General features: G+C 43.9%; 1 protein-coding gene across 1 annotated transcript; it reads right to left on the bottom strand.

Moving 5' to 3' along the window:
- Nucleotides 1–17003: 17003 nt before the first annotated feature.
- On the bottom strand, nucleotides 17004–20587 carry SOX4 (SRY-box transcription factor 4). Its single transcript, XM_077269964.1, has one exon. The coding sequence runs from the start codon at nucleotides 20304–20306 to the stop codon at nucleotides 19137–19139; it is 1170 nt and encodes a 389-aa protein (XP_077126079.1). The 5' UTR covers nucleotides 20307–20587; the 3' UTR covers nucleotides 17004–19136.
- Nucleotides 20588–24407: the final 3820 nt, after the last annotated feature.

Here is a 24407-nt window from a genome sequence, read left to right as displayed (position 1 = left end):
GACTCAGATATTGAAATCTTACACCTGTGGGGAATCAGAGTACATTTTTGGCATCACTTTTTAAGAATTCACCAGGCAGGCATCATTGCACCCTATCCTGACTTCTTTGCTGAATCTGGCCAAAGAATGATGGTAAAAAAGTTAGTGACTTTTTGGACTATTATACGCTTTGTTCTTGGAGTGATTTTTGTTTGCTGGCCACTGCTAGGGAAGGTAATATTAGTCTTGAATTTCCTCAAAATGTACACAATCTGTCTGATTGTGGAGTCCAAACATTTTAGAGGTTTTGTAACCTTTTCTAACAAGATAGGTATCTGTTATGGTTTGGTGACCTTGGAGCCGCATGAAAACTTTCTCTGGAGTCGGTGGAACCTGTACTGACCGCAAATCCTGAACTAACACCGCAACTAGAAGTAGCCGTGGGGCGTGCCTAACAAACCCTAGACACCTCGACACAGCCGGAGGACTAAATACCCCTATAGATGGAAATAGGAATGCTATCTTGCCTCAGAGCAGACCCCCAAAGGATAGGCAGCCCCTCACGAATAATGACTGTGAGTAGGAGAAGAATAGACACACGCAGGTAGAAAACAGGATTTAGCAAAAGAGGCCACTCTAGCTAAATAGGAAAGGATAGGACAGAATACTAAGCGGTCAGTATTAAAACCCTTCCAAAAATATCCACAACAGATAATACAAAAAGTTCCACAATCTAACTAAAGACATGGAATGTATATCTGCCACTCCAGAGAATCCAACAAGACTGAGAAAATACTGACACAATCTAAGCTGGACAAGAAAACACAAAGAATAGCACTGAATTGTGAAGCACACAGAATGTGTGCCACAGGAAAAAAAACCCAGACACTTATCTTTGCTGATTTGGCAGAAAGGCAGGAGGAACCAGGCAGAGGTCCTACACCTCCCCACAACAATTGACAACTGGCAAGGACTAATTAATCCTGCACACCTAAATACCCCAGTCAGAACTGCAATCAGCAGACACACCTGACCAGGACTGCAACCCAGGGACAACTGCATTACCACCTACTACCACCGGAGGGAACCCAAAAGCAGAATTCACAACAGGTATCAACAACTCTTCTGAGAAATCTCAGAACTCTCCTTTATTTGTGCCCTGGTACACTTCCACAAAAAAATGTGTTTTGAAGATCAGACTTTGATAGTTCCCTGTTCTTTACATAAAACAGGTCATCCACACACATCTAGCTGATTGTCATCTTATTTATTGAAAATACCGGGTTCTAAACTTCACTTACAAATTATGTGCTAATCCAAAAGTTTCACATACTTTTGTCAAAGAGGTGTGATATTGGATCATTTTCGAAAATGACAAAGTCTAATGTTTTTGACTGATATGTTTTATTTGGTTCTCTTGTCAGAAACTGTGGAAGAGAACCGAAAAACGAATACTATAACAAAATCAAATTTTAAAAAATGTGAAAAAATATCCACTTTCTAGGCAAGTATAACTTTTTAGCACTACATGAACCCTTTCCTTGTTTGCAGTTATTTTTTATTTCTGAATATTGTCCCCTACATAAATAGATGTTTTTCTATGGACCCATCATCTACAGCTCATGCTGATCACATCCATGTGGGTAATTGCATTTTTATACTGTCAGAACCAACAGGATCAAATAGGACTGGCAGCAGGAAATAAAAGACAATTTGGTGAAAGCGATATATTACAAAATGTCTTTGTTTTCTAGGAGAAATACTAGCTTAAATTGAATGATCGCTTTAAATGTTACTACTATCTTGTTTGCAAGTAGCCTCTCTACGTGCTTGCAGACTAGAATTGTGAAACACCCAATAAAATACAATCTGTTGACTTGTGTAATATGGTAATTACATTGTTAGCATTCTATTTGTTTTTCTTTTAACAAAATTTGAATAATTATGGAGTAAAATGACAACGATTGGACTACAGCAAAGCATACACAATACCTGGTAATGTTAAAAAGGCTGTATCATAAGTAATGGCATTGTAAGTGAGCTATATGGAGAGTACAATGACAATCTGCCATATCTTTTCTTAAGAATGCTGCACTTACACTATCATATTCTATAACTATTTTATCTCAATTCTATGAAAAGTGAAAAAGAAAAAAAAAATCAATTTTCTGGACTAAGGAATATATTACGATCACTTGCAGCACATGAAAAAAATATTCTCATTTTCTTTAGTCAGATGTAGCTGTAATGCCAAACAACAAAGATAGTCTATTACTTCCACATGCAAAGCAGAAATGTTTCAAATTGGTGTATTGACAGTTATGGCTGGTGATGGGCTTACAGGAAAAAAAAGGAAGAAAAGCACTTTATATACATTCAGTGTTGAATTTCTACATTTTGCAATGTGCGCTTGTCATGCAGGATGAGTAAAAACAACACACACATTGAAAATGTCAGTGCCATTCTCGATCTAGTAGCGGCACTTATACATTTTACACATACATTACACTACAGTGAAATGAGACTAAAGGGTTATTCTGAAAATCACAATATTGTCTTATATGAATGTACACATATACAGCTCTGGCAAAAATTATGAGACCACCACATCAAAACCCTGTCATGGGCAGCCCAATCTCCAGACCTGAACCCCATTGAAAACCTCTGGAATGTAATCAAGAGGATGATGGATAGTCACAAGCCATCAAACAAAGAAGAACTGCTTGAATTTGTGTCCCAGGAGCAGTGTGAAGGACTGGTGGAAAGCATGTCAAGACGCATGAAAGCTGTGATTAAAAATCATGGTTATTCCACAAAATATTGAGATAAAACATTAGTATTGTTGATTCTAAATCATCATGAACTTGTTTTCTTTGCATTATTTGAGGTCTGAAAGCACTGATGTTGTTTTTTTCATTTTGACCATTTCTCCTTTTCAGAAAAAAAATACAAAATTTATTGCTTGGAAATTCGGAGACATGTTACCAGAAGTTTATAGAATAAAAGAACAATTTACATTTTACTCAAAAATATACCTATAAAGAGAAAAATCAGACAAACTGAAAATTTTGCAGTGGTCTCTTAATTTTTGCTCGAGCTGTATTTGTTCATTTGTACCAAGTGGACTCACTTTTAAGTCTGCTTGGTTTTGAACCTATTACCCCCCCCCCCCCCGTGTATGACTCTCCAGGCTCCATTTACCCTCCAGTTGCCATTAGAAGTGTCTTGTATCAGTTCTAGTCTTCATAGTCAATGATGTGCAGTACAGTGTTTCTCATGTTGCTTCCTGCCAGCATAGCTGTGGTCTGAGATGTGTCTAGAGCACGCAATGATTAAGGACATAGCTCTGAAACGCGTTTCCGACTTTTAATTTTTGTATGATTTATTCCATGTTGTTTTGATAATTTACAGAAAAAATGCATTTTAACAAGTATTGACTACTTCTGCTGGATCTTATCACTTAGAACAGAACTTTTCCTGTGAAGGATGAGGTCCTGGAGAGAGGCGGATAACCCACATTGCATTGCAGAGCTCATACCAGGAAGCAGCGGTGTGCCTGTAACTAAAAGGAGTTCTGCAAGATGGGGCTGTATCCAGGGGGCAGAAAGAAATGATATACTGCAAGATGGGGCTCTGTACAAAAGGACTGAAAAGAGATATACTACAGGATGAGTCTCTGTGTAGAAGAACTGAAAGGAGAGATACATTGTAGGATGGGGCACTGTATGGAAACACTAAAATGAGAGATATACTGCAGTATAAAGGGACTTAGATTAGTTGAGCTGTGTTTGTTGTCTGCTACTAAAAATCCAGTGATGCAGCAAATGCAGCTCTATTTATGCATACAACATAGGATTTTCTTCTATTAAATGCATCAATAGAGCTGCGTTTTCAGTTTCACAAAACTGATCTGTCAGGAGCAGCCAACAAATGAAGCTCTGCACTGCCGTTGTGGAATAGGGTTGAAGAATTGAGCTTTGCTAGGACCAGCTAATGATGCAAAACCTCACTGACAGCCATACTGATGTAGATGGCAGAAGACAAAAATGGTCAGCATGGTACTGTACAGCAGTAGACAGTGCACAGAAGCATGGCGTACGTTCTACATTTAGATTAGCTTAAACTCAGAGAAGTGAGGCTTATTAGGAGTGAACCAGAGAGGACGGGAGGTGTCCTTATTGCTGAGATGTAAGGTGCTGCTGGGAAATGTAATTTTAGGATATCAGAATAGGACCAGCAATTTATCTATAGGTACAATTTATGCAAATGTATATTAACAATAAATATGCATTTACTGTGCTCTGTAAAAAGTAATGACATTTTGGGAATGACCCTTTAAAGAATTTTCTCATTTTAGAATGTATTGGTGTATTGTTGGGATATGCCATTACTTTGTGATTAGTGAAGATTCTACTTTTTGGATCCTCGTGGATCATAAGACTGTATTATTTTGTCACATATACAGCTTTTACAAACTATAAAACAGTGGTGGTAGTTGGTCAGTTCTTCTGCACCCTTTGTAGGTGTCCAGTCAGCATATTCTTCCCACTCATATTGGGAAGATAAGTCAATTTTTGAATGATAGTTATTTCACTATTTCTTTTATATGTCCTTATTTCCACTGCTTATTAATATTGCATTCTTTTTAGGAGAATTCTTGGATGGCTGGTGGACATCACAAAAATAAACCACAGCCATCTGTCACCTATATTTAGTACTAACTGAAGAGTCCGGCATTGCCCGGGCATAGTAATTAACTGTGGTTAGTTATAACAAATTATGATTATCCTCCATCCCATAGTCCTGTGCCCATATACCCATCATACATAACCTCCATCCCATAGTCCCATGCCCATGTAACCATCATACACATCCTCCATCCCATAGTCCCGTGCCCATATACCATCACACATATCCTCCATCCCATAGTCTCGTGCCCATATACCATCACACATCCTCCATCCCATAGTCCCGTGTCCATATTACCATCATACATATCCTCCATCCCATAGTCCCATGCCCATATTCCCATCATACATATCCTCCATCCCATAGTCCCGTGCCCATATACCCATCACACATCCTCCATCCCATAGTTCCGTGCCCATATACCCATTATGACATCATCTTCGCAATGGCAACCATTTTGACATCATTGTCGCCATGGCAACCTATTATGATATCATTGTCACCATGGCAACCTTTATAACATAACCGCCAGATTGCAACCTATTATTACATCATCGTTGCTATGGCAACCATTATGACATAACCGTCACCATTGCAACCTATTATGACATCATCATCGCCATGGCACCCATTATGACATCATCTTCCCCATGGCAACCTTTATGACATCATCTTCGCCATGGCAGCCATTATGACATCATCATCGATACACACATACATAGACACATACACTAATTTTTAGATATATAGATGTAATTGTCTGACCCAGATTTGGCAAAACTATCTTACCGTACAACTACCCTTTTGCCCATACCAATTGAGTACACTTTGTTGCAGTGGCATAGCTTTTACTCTTTTTTTATCAAAATAGTACCCTGTTATTTACATATACTATTACCATTTATTTACGTATTACAAAATATATGCTCATTTTGTTTTTATCTTAGGTTTAAACATCAGAGACAGTCTTACCGTAAGTTTCCATAAATCTGCCATATCTCTAACATACGTTGACACCAAAAAGGAAATAGCGCATCATACAGAATTTTTTTTCTATGTGTGAGTTACTAGTATTCTACAGTGTGTAGTTTGCATAGTAACCTCCTCAAAGCGAATCTGTCAGCAGATTTTCACCCCCAAACTATTTATATGTGCATGTAGAACTTTCAAAGACACCTCCACCAATACCATTACATGGTCAAGCTGTCCATCAGTTAATGAGAAATCACTATTTGAGTTCATATGTAAATTAGGATTTAGATCTGAAGCCTCTGTCACTCCAGCTCTAATCCCTGCACAGCACTGCCTCCTCCTACTTGGCAGACAACCTATGCTGTGCCAATTCAGATAAAAAAGTGGTCAATCAAGCAGGAAGAGGCAGTGCTAAGTGATGAATAGAGCTGGAGTGACAGAGGGTTCAGATGTACAAATATCTCCATAATGGAGGAATGGACTGGCTATGTAAAGGTATTGTATTCAAACGTGCAACCCCTTGTCTTTTTATCTGTTTTGTTACATTACAACCTGTGTTAAAATAGATTTGCTATCCAACTTGTGTGTGAGGTATCAGCACTAAATAGTCTAAGTTGCTGAAGTGAAGTGAAAAAAATAAATACGAAAATTAAATGTAGGGATCAAATAACTAAAAATTCACATGTGCATATGTATTCACCCCTTTTGCTGTGAAGCCCCTAAAAAATTATTGTGCAAGCAGTTACCTTCATAGGTTACCTGCTTAGTGAAAGGAAGTCCAACTGTGTGCAATCTAAGGCTGGGTTCACACTGCGTTAGTGTGACCCGTTTAACGGACTACGTTACACTGCGGCATAACGCGGTGTAACGTAGTCCATTAACGCCACCATTGAATGCAATGGTGGATGCATCGCTAGCGCACGCCCACAATGGGTGTGCGCTAGCGATGTGCCGTCATTGAGTGACGGACCCTGAGATGCGGGCTGCAGCGTTTCCGGGTCCATCACTGCTAGCGCAGATAGAGCTAGCAGAGCTCTATCTGCGCTAGCGGGATGCAAACGCTGGCACTTGCGCTAGCAGCAGCCCGTTAGCGTATGTGCTGAACGGTCTGCTGCTAACGCAGTGTGAACTTAGCCTAAGTGTTACATGGTCTGTCAGTATATCTCACCTTTTCTGAAAGGCCACAGAGGCTGCAACACCATTAAGCAAGAAGCACCACTAACCAAACAACATCATGGAAACCAAGAAGATGTCCAATGTAGTCAGGGACAAAGTTGTTGAGAAGTACAATTCAGGGTCGGGTTATGAAAAAATATCCAAATCTCTGATGATCCCTCGGAGCACCAGCAAATCCATTATCATCAAATAGAAAGAACATGGTACCACAACAAGCCTGCCAAGAGATGGCTGCCCACCAAAACTCTCAGCCCAGGCAAAGAGGGCATTAAACAGTGAGGCAGCACAGAGATCAAATGTAACCCTGAAAGAGCTGCAGAGTTCTCAAGCAGAGAATGGAGTATCTGTCCATACGACTACAATAAGCTATATATTTAATAAAGGTGGCCTTTATGGAGGAGTGGGCAGAAAAAAATACTTTACCAACACATAAAAATGATAAGGCTCGTTTGAATTTGACAAATAGACATGTGGGAGACTCCCCAAATGTATGGAGGAAGGTGCTGTGGTCAGATGAGATCAAAAGTTAACTTTTTGGCCATCAAGGTAAACACTATGTCTGGCTTCAAATCAGAACAGCTCATCACCACAAGGACACCAAAAGCACAGTGAAACATGGTGGTGGCAGCATCATGCTAAGGGGATATTTTTCGGCAGCAGGGACTGGAAAAAGGTCCAAATTGAGGTGAAGTTGGATGCCGCAAAATACAGGGATATTCTTGAACAAAACCTGTTTCCGTCTATCTGTGATTTGAGACGGACGGAGGTTCACCTTCAAACAAGACAATAACCCAAAACATCCTGCTAAAGCAATACTCTAGTGTGGGAAAAGTGTAAATGTTTTGGAGTGACCTGGTCAAAGCCCAGACCTTAATCCATTTCAGAATCTGTGGTCAGACTTGAAGATTTCTGTTCATCAGAGGAAACCATCTAACTTGAAGGATCTGGAGCAGATTTGCCTTGAGGAATGTGCAAAAATCCCAGTGGCAAGATGTGGACACTCATAGTGACATATCCAAAGTGACTTGCAGTTGTAATTGCTGCAAAAGTAGGCTCTACAAAGTACTGACTTTTTGGAGATGAATAGTTATGCACACTCAAGACTTCAGTTATTTTGTCATATTTGTTGCTTGCTTCACAATAAAACGAATACCAAAATGTTCACATTTTTTAGGCATGTTCTTTACATGAACTGATGCAAACCCTCAAAAAAACAGTGAAATTCCAGGTTGTGAGTTAGCAAAACACAAAAAATGGCATGTGGGTGAATACTTTTGCAAGTCACTGTACACATATGAATAGTTTGGGGAGTGAAATTCTCTGACAGATTCCGTTTAAGGATTTTCTCCAATCAACAGAATAGGAGCTGATCGTTAGTACCATGCAATGACCTTTACACATTGAAAGGAGCTGCGTAGTGTATCTATACCTTTAGTATGTTCCAGAGCGCTGTATGTGACAAGTGCAGCTCTCCTCCTCCTCTCCTGGCGCTCTTATGACCCTAAGTGACAAGAGTGAGGAGCTTCCAGCATGATAAAGTGAGACAAGTCTAAACAGATCATGAGGAGACCCTGTTCCGACATTTTCTGGGGGCGTTTTCTTTTTTCCTCTAAGATACTACCTCCTTATGACGGAGCAATGCCATGCAGAGAATAAATGTCCCCATAGAAGAATCTCTGCTAAAGCTCTTTGGTTAAAGGAGAATTTATTTGATCAACTTCAATGGCCCAAATCTCCGCAATACTATGAAGAAACCAATGTTTAAATCAATTTGTCTACCTTTTTTGCTGATAAATACAGTTTAAAATAAAAAAATATTTTGAAAGGTCTTCTTTGAAGCAGTCAAACATTGTGCTAATACCAAAATGTAATTTTACTCAAAAATAACAAAAAATATTTGCATTGCCCGATTTATGGAATGTTGATAGTCCTTACTAGAGATCGCAGGCTGGATTTTTAAATATCATACGACAGAGGAGTATTGTTAGGATACGTCTGTCTGTGTTTTGTGTACACACTTATAAACATCCAGGGGATAATATTTACTTCTGTAGACCGCCTGTACAATTTTACTGTCACTTTAGTCGAAACATAGGAACATAAGTTGAGTAAATTATTTATTTAAAAGTGAAGATTTTTCTATGGAGTAACTAGAAGAAAATACAACTTTTTTATGATTCCCATATTTATTTGCCTTTATCATTACAACATAGATTGAAAAGAGAAAGACCTTCGTGAAAAACAAACTATTGAAAGAACTGATCACGAAATGTTTGTGCTGACTTATCCTCCACACTTTCAGAAATTCTGTACAGGCCTCTGTTTATAGGAGACAGTCCAGTGACATTGGGAATACTTCTCATACCCTTAATACTTTCCGAATTAGATTTCACAATGCTGACTCGAGGTGACGCATGCACAAAGCTGTAGTTGCAGTCTCTTATGCTTTAGATGTATCTAAAGACCAGTTTTCTTTCTTCTGACTGCTGGGATCCAGTTCTGATTTCTTTCAAAATCAATTCAGATGGAAATATGGAGCATGAATGCAGCCATAAACATGATCCCAATAACACAGGATCTGCATGCACTGGTGATCAGAAGCACACTCCCATGGAATTTAGAGTGGTACTTCTATGTTGTAGCAGACATTCCGCGATGCACTATAACAGATCAGTTGGAAGGGTAATGTCAAGGCCACCCATTTTTATCTTGTTTTGCTCATTCTTATGGTGATTTATGTGCAGTGCCAGCTGTTGGCCAGACATATGTAAGGCACTGCAATTACCACAGTCTCAATTACATATATGCAGGCTTGGACTGGCCCATTGCGTAACAGGGCAATCCCCCGGTGGGCCCCAACCCAGTGTATGGGCAGTGCTTGGCATAATTCACTTGATTCACTCTGTACAAAAAATGTAGCATCTCATCATTCATTAACCAAACTACCCAATGTATTATTGTATAGAGATATAGGTAAATTTGTGAACAAGGGTAGTGTAATATTTGTATGCAGATGAGAAGTGAGCCCCCCAAAGTCAATGTTACTTTTGGGCCCTTGGCACCCCAGTCCGACACTGGGGAAAACTAAGATTGTATAGTAAAAATATGAAATCTATATCGTGACATCATTACTGCTAAAGATAACATAGAAAATGTATCCTATATATCCTAATATAGCCAAAGAAAACGTATGTTATATACAGTAAGCTAGTATTTCCTGAAGATTGTTCACATGTCCATTTGGAAGTTCCAGTTCTCTGTTCAATTTTAGGAAAAGACAAGCAAAAGTTATTCCCCAAATGTATCCTTTTTCTTACCCGTGTAAACAAAACCAGAGGGACAATGTCAAATATTAAGGTCTTATCTGATTTCTGTTTGATGTCAGATTTTAAAATGGAAGGAAAAACACAGTGAATTTTTCTTCTGTTAAAAAAAAAAAATGATATCACAAAATAAACAGATAGATTCCAAAATAATTAAGGGGGCCATTTTGCTTCCATTTGCATCCGTTACCAAACAAGTCCAATTTGGACAATTTCATATGTATGTTCCAAGAACCGGATAGTATAAAATAGACACATGAACAAAGCCTGAAAGGTTTTCAAACAACAGGAAAAGCATAAAAAACATTATTTAGAAGACTAGCTTTCTATTCAAATAAATTGAAACTAAATTATCAATAGCATATATATGCTTGTAGCATATACTGTGTATGGTGTATTTTGCCTCCTATGGAAAATAAACCTTTTAATAGGTGTATATATATTTTATATAACCATATATCTTATTGTACAGTTTGGGAATCACATTAATGGTACAATAGAATCTGTATTTATAATATTTAAATCTATACCAAATAGCATATAACTTCAACTCTATTAAAAAACTAACAAGTCCTATTAGTCCCTGTAATACAAATACGAATACACCTATACAATAATATGTATATAATTATATATCATTTGGACCTAATAATAATACAATTCCTACCATTTTTAGTAACCTTGGCTGTTGGTTTGGCGGAAAAGCTATGTGCAATACAAATTTTATTTGGCATGCAACGACAACATATCGGTCAGGTTTCACTCACTATTGCTGGGCTTATAATGAAGCAAATAATATATCTCTACTATGGTTGCTATCTGCAGATGTATGACTGTCATGAGCTCAGCTTTGAGCACTCTGCACAGCTCAGGACAATGCAGCTTCCCCTTTAATTAGATTCCAAGCTCGGTGCGGAGGAGTCAAGCTCCCCATCGCTGTACTCATTAGGGGCAGTAAGCTCTCACGGTAAGAAGCTCCTCTGTCGGATGGGACCGCGTGTGGCTCCTCACTATGATTTACAGACCCAAACATAATGTAACCAACTACTGTATTTCGGCTATCTCTTACAATTATAAGTTGGTATACTGGGGTCTATGAATTTGCTCATTATCTTGTCTGGTTTATCAATTGGGCTGTGAAGAAGCAGAATCACATTCCTGTGTGCCTCGGTAAAACCACCGGGTTTCCACATATAGTATAGATAAGGCTGGCTATATATGAGAACTGCTTTGATTCTTTTTTCTACGCACCACTTCTTGACTCTTGTGGGGCAATTGCTGTTTTACTCACAAGCATGTATTTTAACAGAAAACCTTTACAGCAGTATCAGTACCCTAATGATGACTTTGTCTTCTATATTTTGCTATTTATAGGATGCGACCTAAGAGAAAGGGGAAATACGGGGGCGCTATCTAACACAGTATTAAAAGCCAAAGATCAGAACGAGTTGACACCATTTTTGCTCACCTTATAGAGTTGTACAGAGAGGCACAACTTTGGAAAAAGCGAATTGCTAGTATGGTTCCTCAATGGTGGCTTGCTGACGGCGTGCTTGCCGTGGACAATCCCGGGGACGGTTCCAGAGAGTAGAGTAGAAGAGGAAGTGAACCAAATCAAGGGTGCTTCCACTTGATGAGAACGAGGATCCACAAGCAAAAAACTGATTATTTTATTGTAAAGAGTCTGACATAGAATATGTCACATTTGACACGTAAAAAATATGTAAAAGTTCTACAAGAAACACAACAAATTTTGGCTATATAGCCTTCATCAGGTGTTTACTCGTGGATCCTTGTTCTCATCAAGTGGAAGCGTCCTTGGCTTGATTCACTTCCTCCTCTTCTATATTTTGTTATTTGGCAAAAAATGGGGGTTAAATCCCACCTGATCAAACATTACTTGCCTATCCTAAGGATATGAGATTTACGTTTGACTTCCAAATACTTTTAAAGGGTATCTAATCTCCTCGCAAGTGATGTTCATCAATTCTTAGGATAGGTCGCCAATATTACATTGGTGTGGGTTTGACACCCAGCACCCCATCGAACAGCTGCTATTAGCTCCAACGGCAAGATTTGTAAATGAAACAGAGCTGCACTAAGAAGCTCAACGTCATGTGTAGGGGCCACTGCCGGATACTGCATGTCAGTTCCTATTTGCTTGAAAAGGAGTTGATCTGCAGGACCACTGCCCACTGAACACAGCTGCACAGTGCTGCTCCATTTCACCTTTACATGCAACCACCACCGGAGCTAACAACTGTTCAGTGGGGGCGCCACCATTGCAGCCGCTAGCAGCTGTTCATGATATGAAGGGTGTTGGACTCCCATTGTCTAATATTGATGACCTAGACTATGGATGTCATCAATGTCATATGACCAGACAACCCTTTCAATAAGGTACATCTGTACAATTGTAGGGACTGGAATAGCTCATTTACATTCGCCATAATAGTTGAACATCAAAAATACCGTTAAGATGGTCTTTTGGTTTTTCACTGGATAGGTGATGGTTGATAGACCAGTGTGTGTCCTGATGCTGGGACCCTCACTAATCCCTAGAACTGGTGAATTCTATTCTATCCTCCGTTCACTTCTAGTCATATGACTGCGGCTATGAAAATCTGAATGGAGAAGATTGTTGTGCAAACACCATGCTGCTCCATTCATTGGGTATAGGATCTAACAATTTTGACCCATCCACCGGATAGGTGATAATTCCTGGGGACTGGATTACTCTTTTCATTTCATATTATTTTATCACAAGCGGATAGATTGAATGCTCAATGTATCTGGCCTGTATTCCTACCTGGATAGCCTAAATTCAGCCGACAGGAATAAAACCAGCAGCAACAGGTAAAACATTTAAGAGCAATTATGATATTTACAGAAAATCACCTTACTAATAATAATAATAATAATAATAATATAATCTTTATTTTTTATATAGCGCTAACATATTCCGCAGCGCTTTACAGACATTACCTTCAGCATGTTTAAAAAGAAATGTACAGTGTGGATTTTGGGAGCGAGAACCACGGCAGTGTCACCGAAGGCCGTAAGAAATCCATCCCGAGTGCAGTGTCTGATTGAAATGTCTTCAGTGTGATAAAAAGGAACGTTCCCCATTAAATGCAGATTGGCAACTATGAACACTGACGTTTATAGACTGGGTTATGATGTCCAGCTAAGAACAAATTGCCCACTGTTTAGAATTTCATATTCTGCTCGGGAAAATGTGAATGTAGGTTCAGTATATTTTCTATATGTCTAATACTCGTTTAAGATTATTGTACTTGTTTTTATTATGTATACCCCTCCTCACATGTAAAGCGCCATGGAATAAATGGCGCTATAACAATAAATAATAATAATAATAATAATAATACTCAGCATTAGCAGCCACATATTTAGCTTATAGTTTCCCTGGCTCATATATAACACTCAGATTCTAAACTAGAAGGCCTAGGAGTCCCCGTTGTTACTTCCAGTTTATTCCACCTTCTTCTTCATGTGATCTTTCTTTTATCACTGCAGAAGGACTACAGCTGGTGGTGCGGCTGGAAGCATTTATGGCACCTTCTGACCCCTCGTCTATTAATCTCTTTGTGGTCCTCCCGTACTTTGGATTCATTAGATTCAAAGCAATCTTCAGTTTTTTCTTTAACTATCACAATTGTATAACTGGATGTGTAATTAAAGGCCACATATTCTCTTAGAACTCTAGATGCTTCACTAATACAAGGTATGTAGTCATAAAATGCTCAGCTACATGTAATATATAAATGTATTTTCTTCTTGTGTATCTCCCCCTAATTTATGCATGTAATACGGTACATGAGCATATTTTAGTACACTAATACTAACAAATATACATGTCAACTGTATTCAGACCAAGAAAATAGGGCAAAATATACAAAAATCTGGTAATTACAAATATTATATACACAACTCCTGAGCTTTGGTGCAGATAAACCAAAGTCAGGAGTGGATGCAGAAAAAAATACTAATTCTGATTTCAGCCTCTAATGACGAATTTTCCCACTGCAGATTTGTTGCAAACATTTTCTAAGACTGAATCAGTGTTACTCATCTAAATGAAGCATCTTGGGCATGTGCATGGATTTCTGCAAGCATTACTCAGAATAACAGGACTGATGCAAAAATGCCTGCAACATATCTGCCATGGAGTGACGTAACCAGCAAAGGCAGGGACTAGGATCTTTAATAATCCGCCCAACCCCCTGTCCCTTTCATCACTACCAGGTTCCCTGGATTTCCACCCACTCTTGTAGCACATACATACACAGAGGATGCAGTGTGGGAAGGTCTGGGGTGACGAGTGGGGGGTGTCACAGAGGATTGCCTTGCCATGATAAGCGGGAGGCTGTCGCAGTGTGTGGCACTGCATGATTACCCAGTGAGTGATTAGCTGCAATTGTTGGCTCCATGTCAGCCTCTAGACCAATAGATCCGCCCCTGCTGTCGCACGTAGACATGCCCTAAGGCTACGATCACATGATCCTACATCTAGATAGTGTGCTGTGTGCCCAGTAGACTGTACACTGACCAGTGGAGGTAATGAGCTAGTACACAAGCGATTTTCAACAGTGTGGGAGGAAAAAATGATAAATTGCACTAGTCTCCGCTATTTTAACTAAATACCACTATTTTTAATTGTTCATATCCCTTGCACCTGTCTCTGATGTGGAAGAGCTGTAGCTTGCGGACGTGACAGGTCCGAAAAACTGGGCCTAACTAAGGCCATGTTCGTATGTTCAGTATTTGTAAGCCAAAACCAGGAGTGGTGACGTGTTTCTGTTATACTTTTCCGCTGATTGTTCCACTCCTGGCTTTGGCTTACAAATATTGAGTGTGTGAACGTGGCCTTAAAACGGTTGTATCATCAGGACTAGCCCTTCTGTAAACGGTAGCCCAGAAACCCAATACGATTAGCATATCAGGGAAAGTTTCATCTAGCAATAAATCTCCTTTGTAGCAGCTGCTGCACAGAAAATGTATCACATGGTACCAGAATGTGAGTCCCACTTACTAAGCCCGTTATCTTCTTGGGCTTACAGGAGATGAGTTCCGAACAGTAGGACAGCCATATGCACTAATAAGATATTCAATGTAGTTGCTGTTTGGATAAGATAAAACGCTTTTTCCTAGACTAGTTGTATTCATTTATTCCTCCAGATAGTAGTCAGGTGATATAAAGGGGTAACCATTAGAGAGGAGCGAATTTGCTTGGGTTCCCTCTCATTCAGCCAGCTATAGAACTTGCCGAATAAGCTGCAGAGGGAACCCGGCTTCCTGGATCGCGCGGCCGATCAGCGACGCAGCTGCATGTGTCCCGGCTGTGTTACCGTCATGACACATGCATGGAGAGCCTGTTTGTTGGGCACCCCATGCATGTGTTGTGACTCTCACACAGCCGGGACACATGCAGCGCCGATCAACTGATCGGCCTGCGCGATCCAGGGAGCCGGGTTCCCTCTGCAGCTTATTTGGCAAGCTCTATAAGAGGGAACCCGAACATATTCACTCAACTTTAGTAACCATTAGTGATGAGTGACAGTACTCGTCGCTCGGGTGACCTCTGAGTATTTGCTAGTGCTCGGAGATTTAATTTTCATTGCAGCAGCTGAATGATTTACATCTATTACCCAGCCTTAGTACTTGTGGGGATTCCCTAGCAACCAGGCAACCCCCACATGTACTCAGGCTGGCTAATAGCTGTAAATCATTCAGCTTCTGCAATGAAAACTACATCTCCGAACACTAACAAATACTCGGAGACCACCCGAGCGTGCTCTGGAAAACCCAAGAAACGAGTATACTCGCTCATCACTAGTAACCATATTATTTCCTTGTTTTGGGTTACATCATTTGCCAATATGAATGATATTGTTTTCCTGTGAAACTATTTTGCAGCATTTTTAATTAGATCACCTCCAAACAGGGGGCAGAAAGGAATTCTGGGAAATCCTGACATGACATTCTAGCTCTAGTGTGTGTAAGATCAGTGCGGTATAGATGCAGTCTCAAACACAGCTTACACAGACGCGGTGCACAAACCATGACTGGGAGGACTTCTAGGAAAATCAAGAGCATCGCATTTCAGCTGTAGACATCAAGGTCAGCTCTGGATGACGATCAGTTTCTTTAGCTTTGCAAAGGGGTGAAAGGGTAGAGGCAAAAGCTGGATGGTGTAATCCTTGTAAGGCACTCCATGTGTTCATACAGAGGGATACAATGTCACATAGCCTTACCTTCCGAACCTATACCCAACACCTTGGCTTGGCACTTGTCTGTATTCCTAGACGTCATACACCAGAGTGGCAGGAGCTTACCATCGATCATTTAATTTGTACGCTTACTACATCTCTATCAGACCCATAATGAACAGTAATGGTATTAGATATAAATGGGCCCTATGGGGTGCTAAATCCCATCAAAAACAAAAAAAAATAATAATCTGTTAATATTAACAATTAAAAAAAAGGCAAGAAAGGAAATTATGTTCTCCAATAATTTGTTTTACCATAAACTCTAATTTTCCTGGAGAAACAAAGAGGTTATCAGTCTGCATACAGTATTCCTCGAAATTTCCTAGACAGAACAAGCTGTGACACTTACTCATTACTTGAAAGAATGGCCTGCCAAGATTTTATTTCCCTACTTGCGCTGTACGTGTTCAGAATAGAAGTCGTGGTGTTACATTTTGGATTTTTTTTTTTATCCTAAGCGCCAGGACCAATGCAGTTGAATTTCAGTCCCTGGCGCCTCCCCTGCAACAGTCCCAGCTCTGGGAAGACTGAGCATCCTCCACATAGGAACACACAATAAAGGCAAAACCAATCAGATTTAAGGGTTCAGTTCCAGCTGATTTTATTTCCTTTAAAAAAAGTTATTTACAGAAGAATATCAACAATCTGACAGGCAGTGAAATAACCATGGTTAGCTGGCATCAAGGTATGCCCCAAATCTTTGTATTGTGGATTGATGGTTAGACAAAAGTATTTTACACGGCATATTGCACAGGATGAATTACAAAAAAAAATGTAAAAAAATCAGGTTAAAAACAGAGCTGCCTGCTCCGGCAGAAGTCCTAGTGCCTGTCATGTATTACATACATAAAACACACAATCTTTTTTTTTGTCTTTTTTTTTGCTTATTATAATAGACTTAAAGTACAAAGATGTTTTCACTTTCTTGTTTTTTTTTTGTCTTTTTTTCATCTTAAAACACAATAGCTAGAAACCTGAATACATATGCTATCATCATGCCCAAAAGAGACTAAAACAATCATAGTTTAGCGACAAGTAGAAAGGATTAAATAGTCAAATACGAGAATGAAAATGCAGTACATAGTGTCGCGAACTCAAATCGGCATTTAGATAGGTCCAGTGGTTTAAACGGCACGGTTTTATTTATTTCTTGTATTATAAAAAAAGTGCAAATATGTGGTCTAGAAGTTAAAGCTACAGGATCCCTTTTTTTATTTTTTTGCTTAGAATGTGCACTGGTTGCTTTAAAGCATTGACTACAGACTTGGCTCGCCTCTAAGGGTAAGAAGAAAAAAAAAGCCTCTGATAATAAGAACAAGTTCTAAGAAAAAAAGAAAAACAAATGTGTGGCTCAATGTTCTACCCCTGCGTTTACCAACTGGAAACAGGCAACTAACATTATTCCTCTCCTCCTTGAAGCATTAACAGTGCCAAACCCAACGTGCTGCCAACTATTCCGCAGAGGAGATGGCGGCACAATAAGAAAAAAAACCCCTCTGAAGTGGAGTTAGAAAGCTATATAAATACTACACAAGATTATTAATACAAAGTTTTTTTTTTTTTTTTTTTTAGTTTTTAACCGATATACAGTGTATGAGGAATACTCTGGAGGTGTGACCCAGTGCACTAGGCTGGAAGGGATGCTGTGACTTTAAGAAGCCTGCAGACTGAAGTGTGTAAACATGGAGTAAGTACAAGGCTGGTGGTAGTTTCTATTATTACTGTTTGGTGGAGATCTCAACCAGCCTCCCTGTTGGTAGCATCGACAGGTCATTCAAAACTGCAATCGAAACCGGTTAAAACACCCCCTTTATAGATTTTTTACAAAAATACACTGAGAAAATAATCAAATGTTTGTTGTCTTTTTTTTTTTCATCTCTTCTGTTTTGTTTTTTTTGTTTTCTTTAAAAGTGTCAAAAGTCTACATTTAAATATAAAAAATTAAAAGTTAAAACTCTAGCCCTTCAGTGAAGGATACATAAAAAATGGTGTAGGGAAGGAAAACAAAAAAAGGAAACAGATAAAAAGGAGAGGTTTGGCCAGTATAAATAGGTCCACATAGAAAATGGGAGCTGAAGTACAGCTACAAGAAAGGGGGCAACACTATGGATCACCAATGAGAAAGGGAACCCAAAAACGAACAGTCTGCCCATGTACAGCTACTGAGAACACACACATACTCTGAGGAGAAGTCATTTGGTCCTGAATCATTAGAGAAGAAGTCCAGCACAGATTTGAGTTGCGTTTGAATCCTTAAAAAAGAGTTAATGAGAAAAAAGCTGGTGATTTTCTTAGGAATCAAACATAGCGCCACCTATCGGCTGTAGATTATCCTAACACTAAAACTGTTCAACAGTCTTACAGAAACCGTAAAGATAGACAGGAGAACATGCTATATTATTAACCCACCAGTGAAATAGCCGACACCATCACGATTCTGAGAAACACACTGTAAAAGAGCCCCCCAGGTACCACATCAATATGTAACAACGTCGCTCCTCCTTGCCAGAGTGTCCTTGTGTCAATGTCCATCTCTCCATGGATGGGGCAGGCACAGCTGGCAGTCCCACAGGTGCCCTCCTTCCTGCGTCCTGAGCTCTCTCCTTGTGCTCCCGTGCCAGGACCGGGCGGCTCACTGCTGCCGCTGCCGCCCCCTAAGTGCCATGCTCCGGCCGGCGCCGGCGGTGCTCCTCTGCGGCCGCGCTCAGTACGTGAACACCAGGTTGGAGATGCTGGACTCCAGCCAGTCCCCGGAGATCATCTCGCTCACCTCCGGCGTGCAGTAGTCCGGGAACTCGAAGTGCGAGCCGGAGCCCGCCTCCAGGTGGAAGTCCAGGTCCCGGTCCAGGGCGGACGAGCTGAGGCTGCTGCCCAGGGACATGCTGGAGAAGCCCGGGCTGGGGTGCAGCTCCAGCAGCTCGTCCTCCAGCTCCTCGTCCGAGGAGGAGGAAGAAGAGGAGGAGGAGGATGCGGAGGAGGAGGGGGAGGACGCCGCCGAAGAGGAGGAGGAGTGAGAGGAGGACGGGGCCGGGGAGGACGCCCTCGGGTAGCCGTCGTGCTCGGCTGGGGAGTCCGGGGAGCTGTGCAGGGAGCCGGCCCCGTCATCGTACAGGCTGAGCGGGTCGCTGGCCTCGCCGGAGCTGCAGCTGAGCGTGGGGCTGGCGGGCACGGCCATGGGGGACGAGCCGGGGGCGCCGAAGATGTAGAGCCGGGGCTTGGGCTTCTTGGGCTCGGGCGGCCGGCTGCCGGCGCTCCGGGACTTGTACAGGGAGTGGTGGGCCAGGATGCCCGGCTGCTCGGAGAAGCCGCGGCCGCCCAGGAGCAGCTTGGAGTGCGGCTTGCTGCACAGCTTGGCGCCGCTGCTGCTGCTCTTCTTCACCGCGGGCTTGGCGGAGCTGCAGCTGCCCGGGGTCCCGCTCCCCGCGCCGGGGCTGCCGCAGCTCTTCTCGCCGGGCTTGGCCGCCCCGGACTTCACCTTCTTCCGGGGCCGGTACTTGTAGTCCGGGTAGTCGGCCATGTGCTTGAGCCGCAGCCGCTCGGCCTCCCGGATGAAGGGGATCTTGTCGCTGTCCGTCAGCAGCTTCCAGCGCTTGCCCAGCCGCTTGGAGATCTCGGCGTTGTGCATGTCCGGGGACTGCTCCATGATCTTCCGCCGCTCGATCTGCGACCACACCATGAACGCGTTCATCGGCCTCTTGATGTGGCCGCTGGGGGTCTTGCACCAGCTCGGGTCGTCAGCTTTGCCCCCGGTGGAGGCAGTGGAGCCCGGGGTGGGGGAAGAGGCCATGTCCAGCTCGATGCCCACCCCGGAGCCCGTGCTCTCTCCCGCCAGCAGCGCCTCCGTGTTCTCCGCGCCGCTGCTCTGCTGCACCATGGTGACGAGGGGGCGTCCCGGCGGCGTGTCCCGGTCACTGGCAGCTCCAGCAGCCGCTGGCCGGCATCGCTCTGTCTTTATGACTTATGAGCCCACTGCTCGGGGTGATTAGTTTGTACGGCTCCAGTCCAGCAGTGGCTAGAATCCCAGGCAGGCGGAGAGGCGTGTGCCCTGAGCGTGAGGAGAGCGGGGGCTACACACACCGCTGCTCGGGAGACATGGGCTCTGGCACAGCAGCCGCCGCTCTCCATACAGCTAACAGCTCTGCTCTAGCAGGCTTCGCGTCCCTTTATCCCTTCCCCGGGCTCTCCGCAGCCAATCGCGGGCTGTTTCTAACGTTTCCTCGTGCCAAACCCCGCCCCCTCACCGCCCATTGGCTGGGAACGCGATGCAATAATAATCACCGCGTGCAATGAGAAGCTCCAGAGCTGACCTCATTCCGATTCACACTGCAAAGTTTCCTGCGAAGCCGGGGAGACAGCCCCACGTCTGGGCGCCACACTGCGTGCACCCACGGGCCGCTCCGGTGCCTCGCTGCGCTACGGAGGGGGCGTGTGTGTGCACGTATATGTACTGCATGGGTCGCCATCCTGCTACACATTACATCACTACCTATATATAGTGCACTGCCTCTGCCTGTACCTGCCCCCGTGTCCAGTATACTGTGTGTGCATATACATAACACAGGCCACTATTCCCACACTAGCCCCGTGTGTATATGCTGGTATGTCCTCTGCTGTGCAGTACAGGGGGGTGTATGTAGAGTCAACGCTTCGGATGTTGTGTAGCGTGCAGTGCAGATGTCGTGTGCAGGAGTGTGTATACACTAGGCATGCTGTAGGGTGTCATGTTGCCAGTTTTTTTTTATAACCTACACACACCCACTGTCTGTCAGACAACACTATCCATGGTATCAGCGTCCTATCCGTGCCTGCACACCGACACTACTGTCCATATGGCACGGGATACTGCCTGTATATACACTGCTCCTACATACACCTGCACCTGTGTGCAAACATGTATCTCCAGCACACACATTGTACACACTGTGCCTTCTGTCCTCTGTGGTAATAATAACACAGGTATTGATACTTGCCCCCCTGCCCTGTAGTAATGTGTCCCCGCCATGTGGTATTCCTTGTGCCCCCTGGGTCCCTGCCCTGTGGTAATCCTTGTGCCCCCTGGGTCCCTATCCTGTGGTATTCCTTGTGCCCCCATGGTCCCTGTCCTGTGGTAATCCTTGTGCCCCCTGGGTCCCTGTCCTGTGGTATTCCTTGTGCCCCCATGGTCCCTGTCCTGTGGTAATCCTTGTGCCCCCTGGGTCCCTGTCCTGTGGTATTCCTTGTGCCCCCATGGTCCCTGTCCTGTGGTAATCCTTGTGCCCCCTGGGTCCCTGTCCTGTGGTATTCCTTGTGCCCCCTGGGTCCCTGCCCTGTGGTAATCCTTGTGCCCCCTGGGTCCCTATCCTATGATAATCCTTGCCCCCCCTGGTCCCTGCCCTGTGGTAATCCTTGTGCCCTCTGGGTCCCTATCCTGTGGTAATCCTTGTGCCCCCTGGGTCCCTGTCCTGTGGTAATCCTTGTGCCCTCTGGGTCCCTATCCTGTGGTAATTCTTGTCCTCCCTGGTTCCTGCCCTGTGGTAATCCTTGTTCCCCTGGGTCCCTGGCCTGTGGTAATCCTTGACCCCCCTGGTCCCTGTCCTGTGATAATTAATCCTTGTCCCCCATGGTCCCTGTCCTGTGGCAGTTCTTGTCCCCCCTGGTCCCTGTCCTGTGGTAATTCTTGTCCCCCCTGGTCTCTGTCCTGTGGTAATCCTTGACCCGCCTGGTCCCTGTTCTGTGGTAATTCTTGTCCCCCCTGGTCTCTGTCCTGTGGTAATCCTTGACCCGCCTGGTCCCTGTCCTGTGGTAATTCTTGTCCCCCTGCCCTCGCACTATCACACAGACGTGCAGGTGTCAGGCTGGGACTATCACGCCGTAGTGCTGCTGAGGAGAGCAGCGCGGCTGACAAGCTTGTGGCATGCAGTCACGCCCCCTCCACATTGAGCCTTCACACACGGCATGTTAACGCACCGCACCGCGCCGCGCTCAGCATGTAAGCACCTTAGCCGGCAGTGACACGGTCACGGTTACGTGTACGGGGCTACATTATAGCCTGGCAGCGGGCACGGCCAGCACACGTGCTGCAAGTGTGAGGCGCCCTCAGGCCAGTGTGAGGAGGAGGGGGCAGGAAGGAGAAGGCGGCAAACAGCGGCAGCAGCACAGGGAGAGCGCAACCGCACAAGGTGACATGGGAGGCGCTTGTGTGGTCTCGTGTAACAGGCGTGGGCGGGGCGAAGGCGGGCAGACCGGCCTTGTTTACACAATAAGGCCACGCCCCCTCCAGGAGCAGGGGGTGTGCGCCGTCTGTCTGGCTGTCTGCGGCGGGGGAGGGGAGGAAAGGCTGCTGCTGCTGAACCCGAGGCGGCTGAGGTCAGCGCACTGATTGCACGGGCTCCTTGTCACTATTATTCAGGGCACGCTGCTCGCTGTCTGGGAGGAGGGCTGACATCACATTAACCCCTGCCGTACCGAAAGCTGCCATGCTGCACCGCGCTCTGCCCCGCAACAAGCCTGTCACATCCCCAAATGTATCCTGGGGGGGGCAGCTACAGAGCCTGGCAACACGACACCCGCCCACCGTGCGGATAGCCTGCGCCCAGCTTCTGCTCGGATACAGCCCTTTATTTGCTGCGCCTGTATCCGGGTGCGGGGCAGGTACCGAAGCAGTGCCACCGGGCCGGTACAGAGGCAGTGCCACCGGGCGGGTACAGAAGCAGTGTCACCGGGCCTGTCCCGAAGCAGTGCCACCGGGCCGGTACCGAAGCAGTGCCACCGGGCCGGCCCAGAAGCAGTGCCACCGGGTCAGTACCGAAGCAGTGTCATCGGGCCCGTACCGAAGCAGTGCCACCGGGCCGGTACAGCGGCAGTGTCACCGGGCGGCCCTCCTGGCCTCCTCTCTGGCGCGGTCACCACGTCCTCACCTCTCGTCCTGCGCTGTCCCGGTCGGGGTGAGGGTTCAGCCGAGGTTGCTGCACGGTGCCGGGTCAGGCTGCGCAGCAGAGGACGCTGGGTGGCAGCGCTGAGCCTCCTCCTCTCCTACCAGCGGCTCATAATACACGGTGTCGTACATCCAGTGCCAGGCGTGTGCCCTGGTAGCTGCTTCCCTCCTGCCAGACATGTGCCAGGCACCCTCGTGGGGCAGGGGCACGGTTGGCTTCCTTACAGCGTGTACGATGGCAAATAGATGGACTTACTTTTTATTATGGACTCACACACCAGTAGGGGGGTGTCTTTTTAAATAATTTTGGAGGGGCCATAAGCAGTGGTGTAACTAGTCTGATGGACCCCCATATATCTATAGCTCCTCCATTCTGGTATGTATACCAATTTATCCTGAGCGCCATACTGGTATATGTCCCTTATTTTGGTGTATATACAGGTCGTTCTCAAAAAATTAGCATTATAGTGTTAAATTTCATTATTTACCATAATGTAATGATTACAATTAAACTTTCATATACTATAGATTCATTATCCACCAACTGAAATTTGTCAGGTCTTTTATTGTTTTAATACTGATGATTTTGGCCTACAACTCCTGATAACCCAAAAAACCTGTCTCAATAAATTAGCATATTTCAACCGTCCAATCAAATAAAAGTGTTTTTTAATAACAAACAAAAAAACCATCAAATAATAATGTTCAGTTATGCACTCAATACTTGGTCGGGAATCCTTTGGCAGAAATGACTGCTTCAATGCGGCGTGGCATGGAGGCAATCAGCCTGTGACACTGCTGAGATGTTATGGAGGCCCAGGATGCTTCAATAGCGGCCTTAAGCTCATCCAGAGTGTTGGGTCTTGCGTCTCTCAACTTTCTCTTCACAATATCCCACAGATTCTCTATGGGGTTCAGGTCAGGAGAGTTGGCAGGCCAATTGAGCACAGTAATACCATGGTCAGTAAACCATTTACCAGTGGTTTTGGCACTGTGAGCAGGTGCCAGGTCGTGCTGAAAAATGAAATCTTCATCTCCATAAAGCATTTCAGCCGATGGAAG

Source organism: Ranitomeya variabilis, chromosome 6, assembly GCF_051348905.1.
Source record: "Ranitomeya variabilis isolate aRanVar5 chromosome 6, aRanVar5.hap1, whole genome shotgun sequence".
Classification (NCBI taxonomy): Eukaryota; Metazoa; Chordata; class Amphibia; order Anura; family Dendrobatidae; genus Ranitomeya; species Ranitomeya variabilis.
Note: the sequence above shows the minus strand (reverse complement) of the source record. Positions and strands in the feature narration are given on the sequence as shown.

Coding starts and splice junctions, on each gene's coding strand:
- SOX4 (XM_077269964.1), bottom strand. CDS start 20,306: ATGGTGCAGCAGAGCAGCGGCGCGGAGAACACGGAGGCGCTGCTGGCG.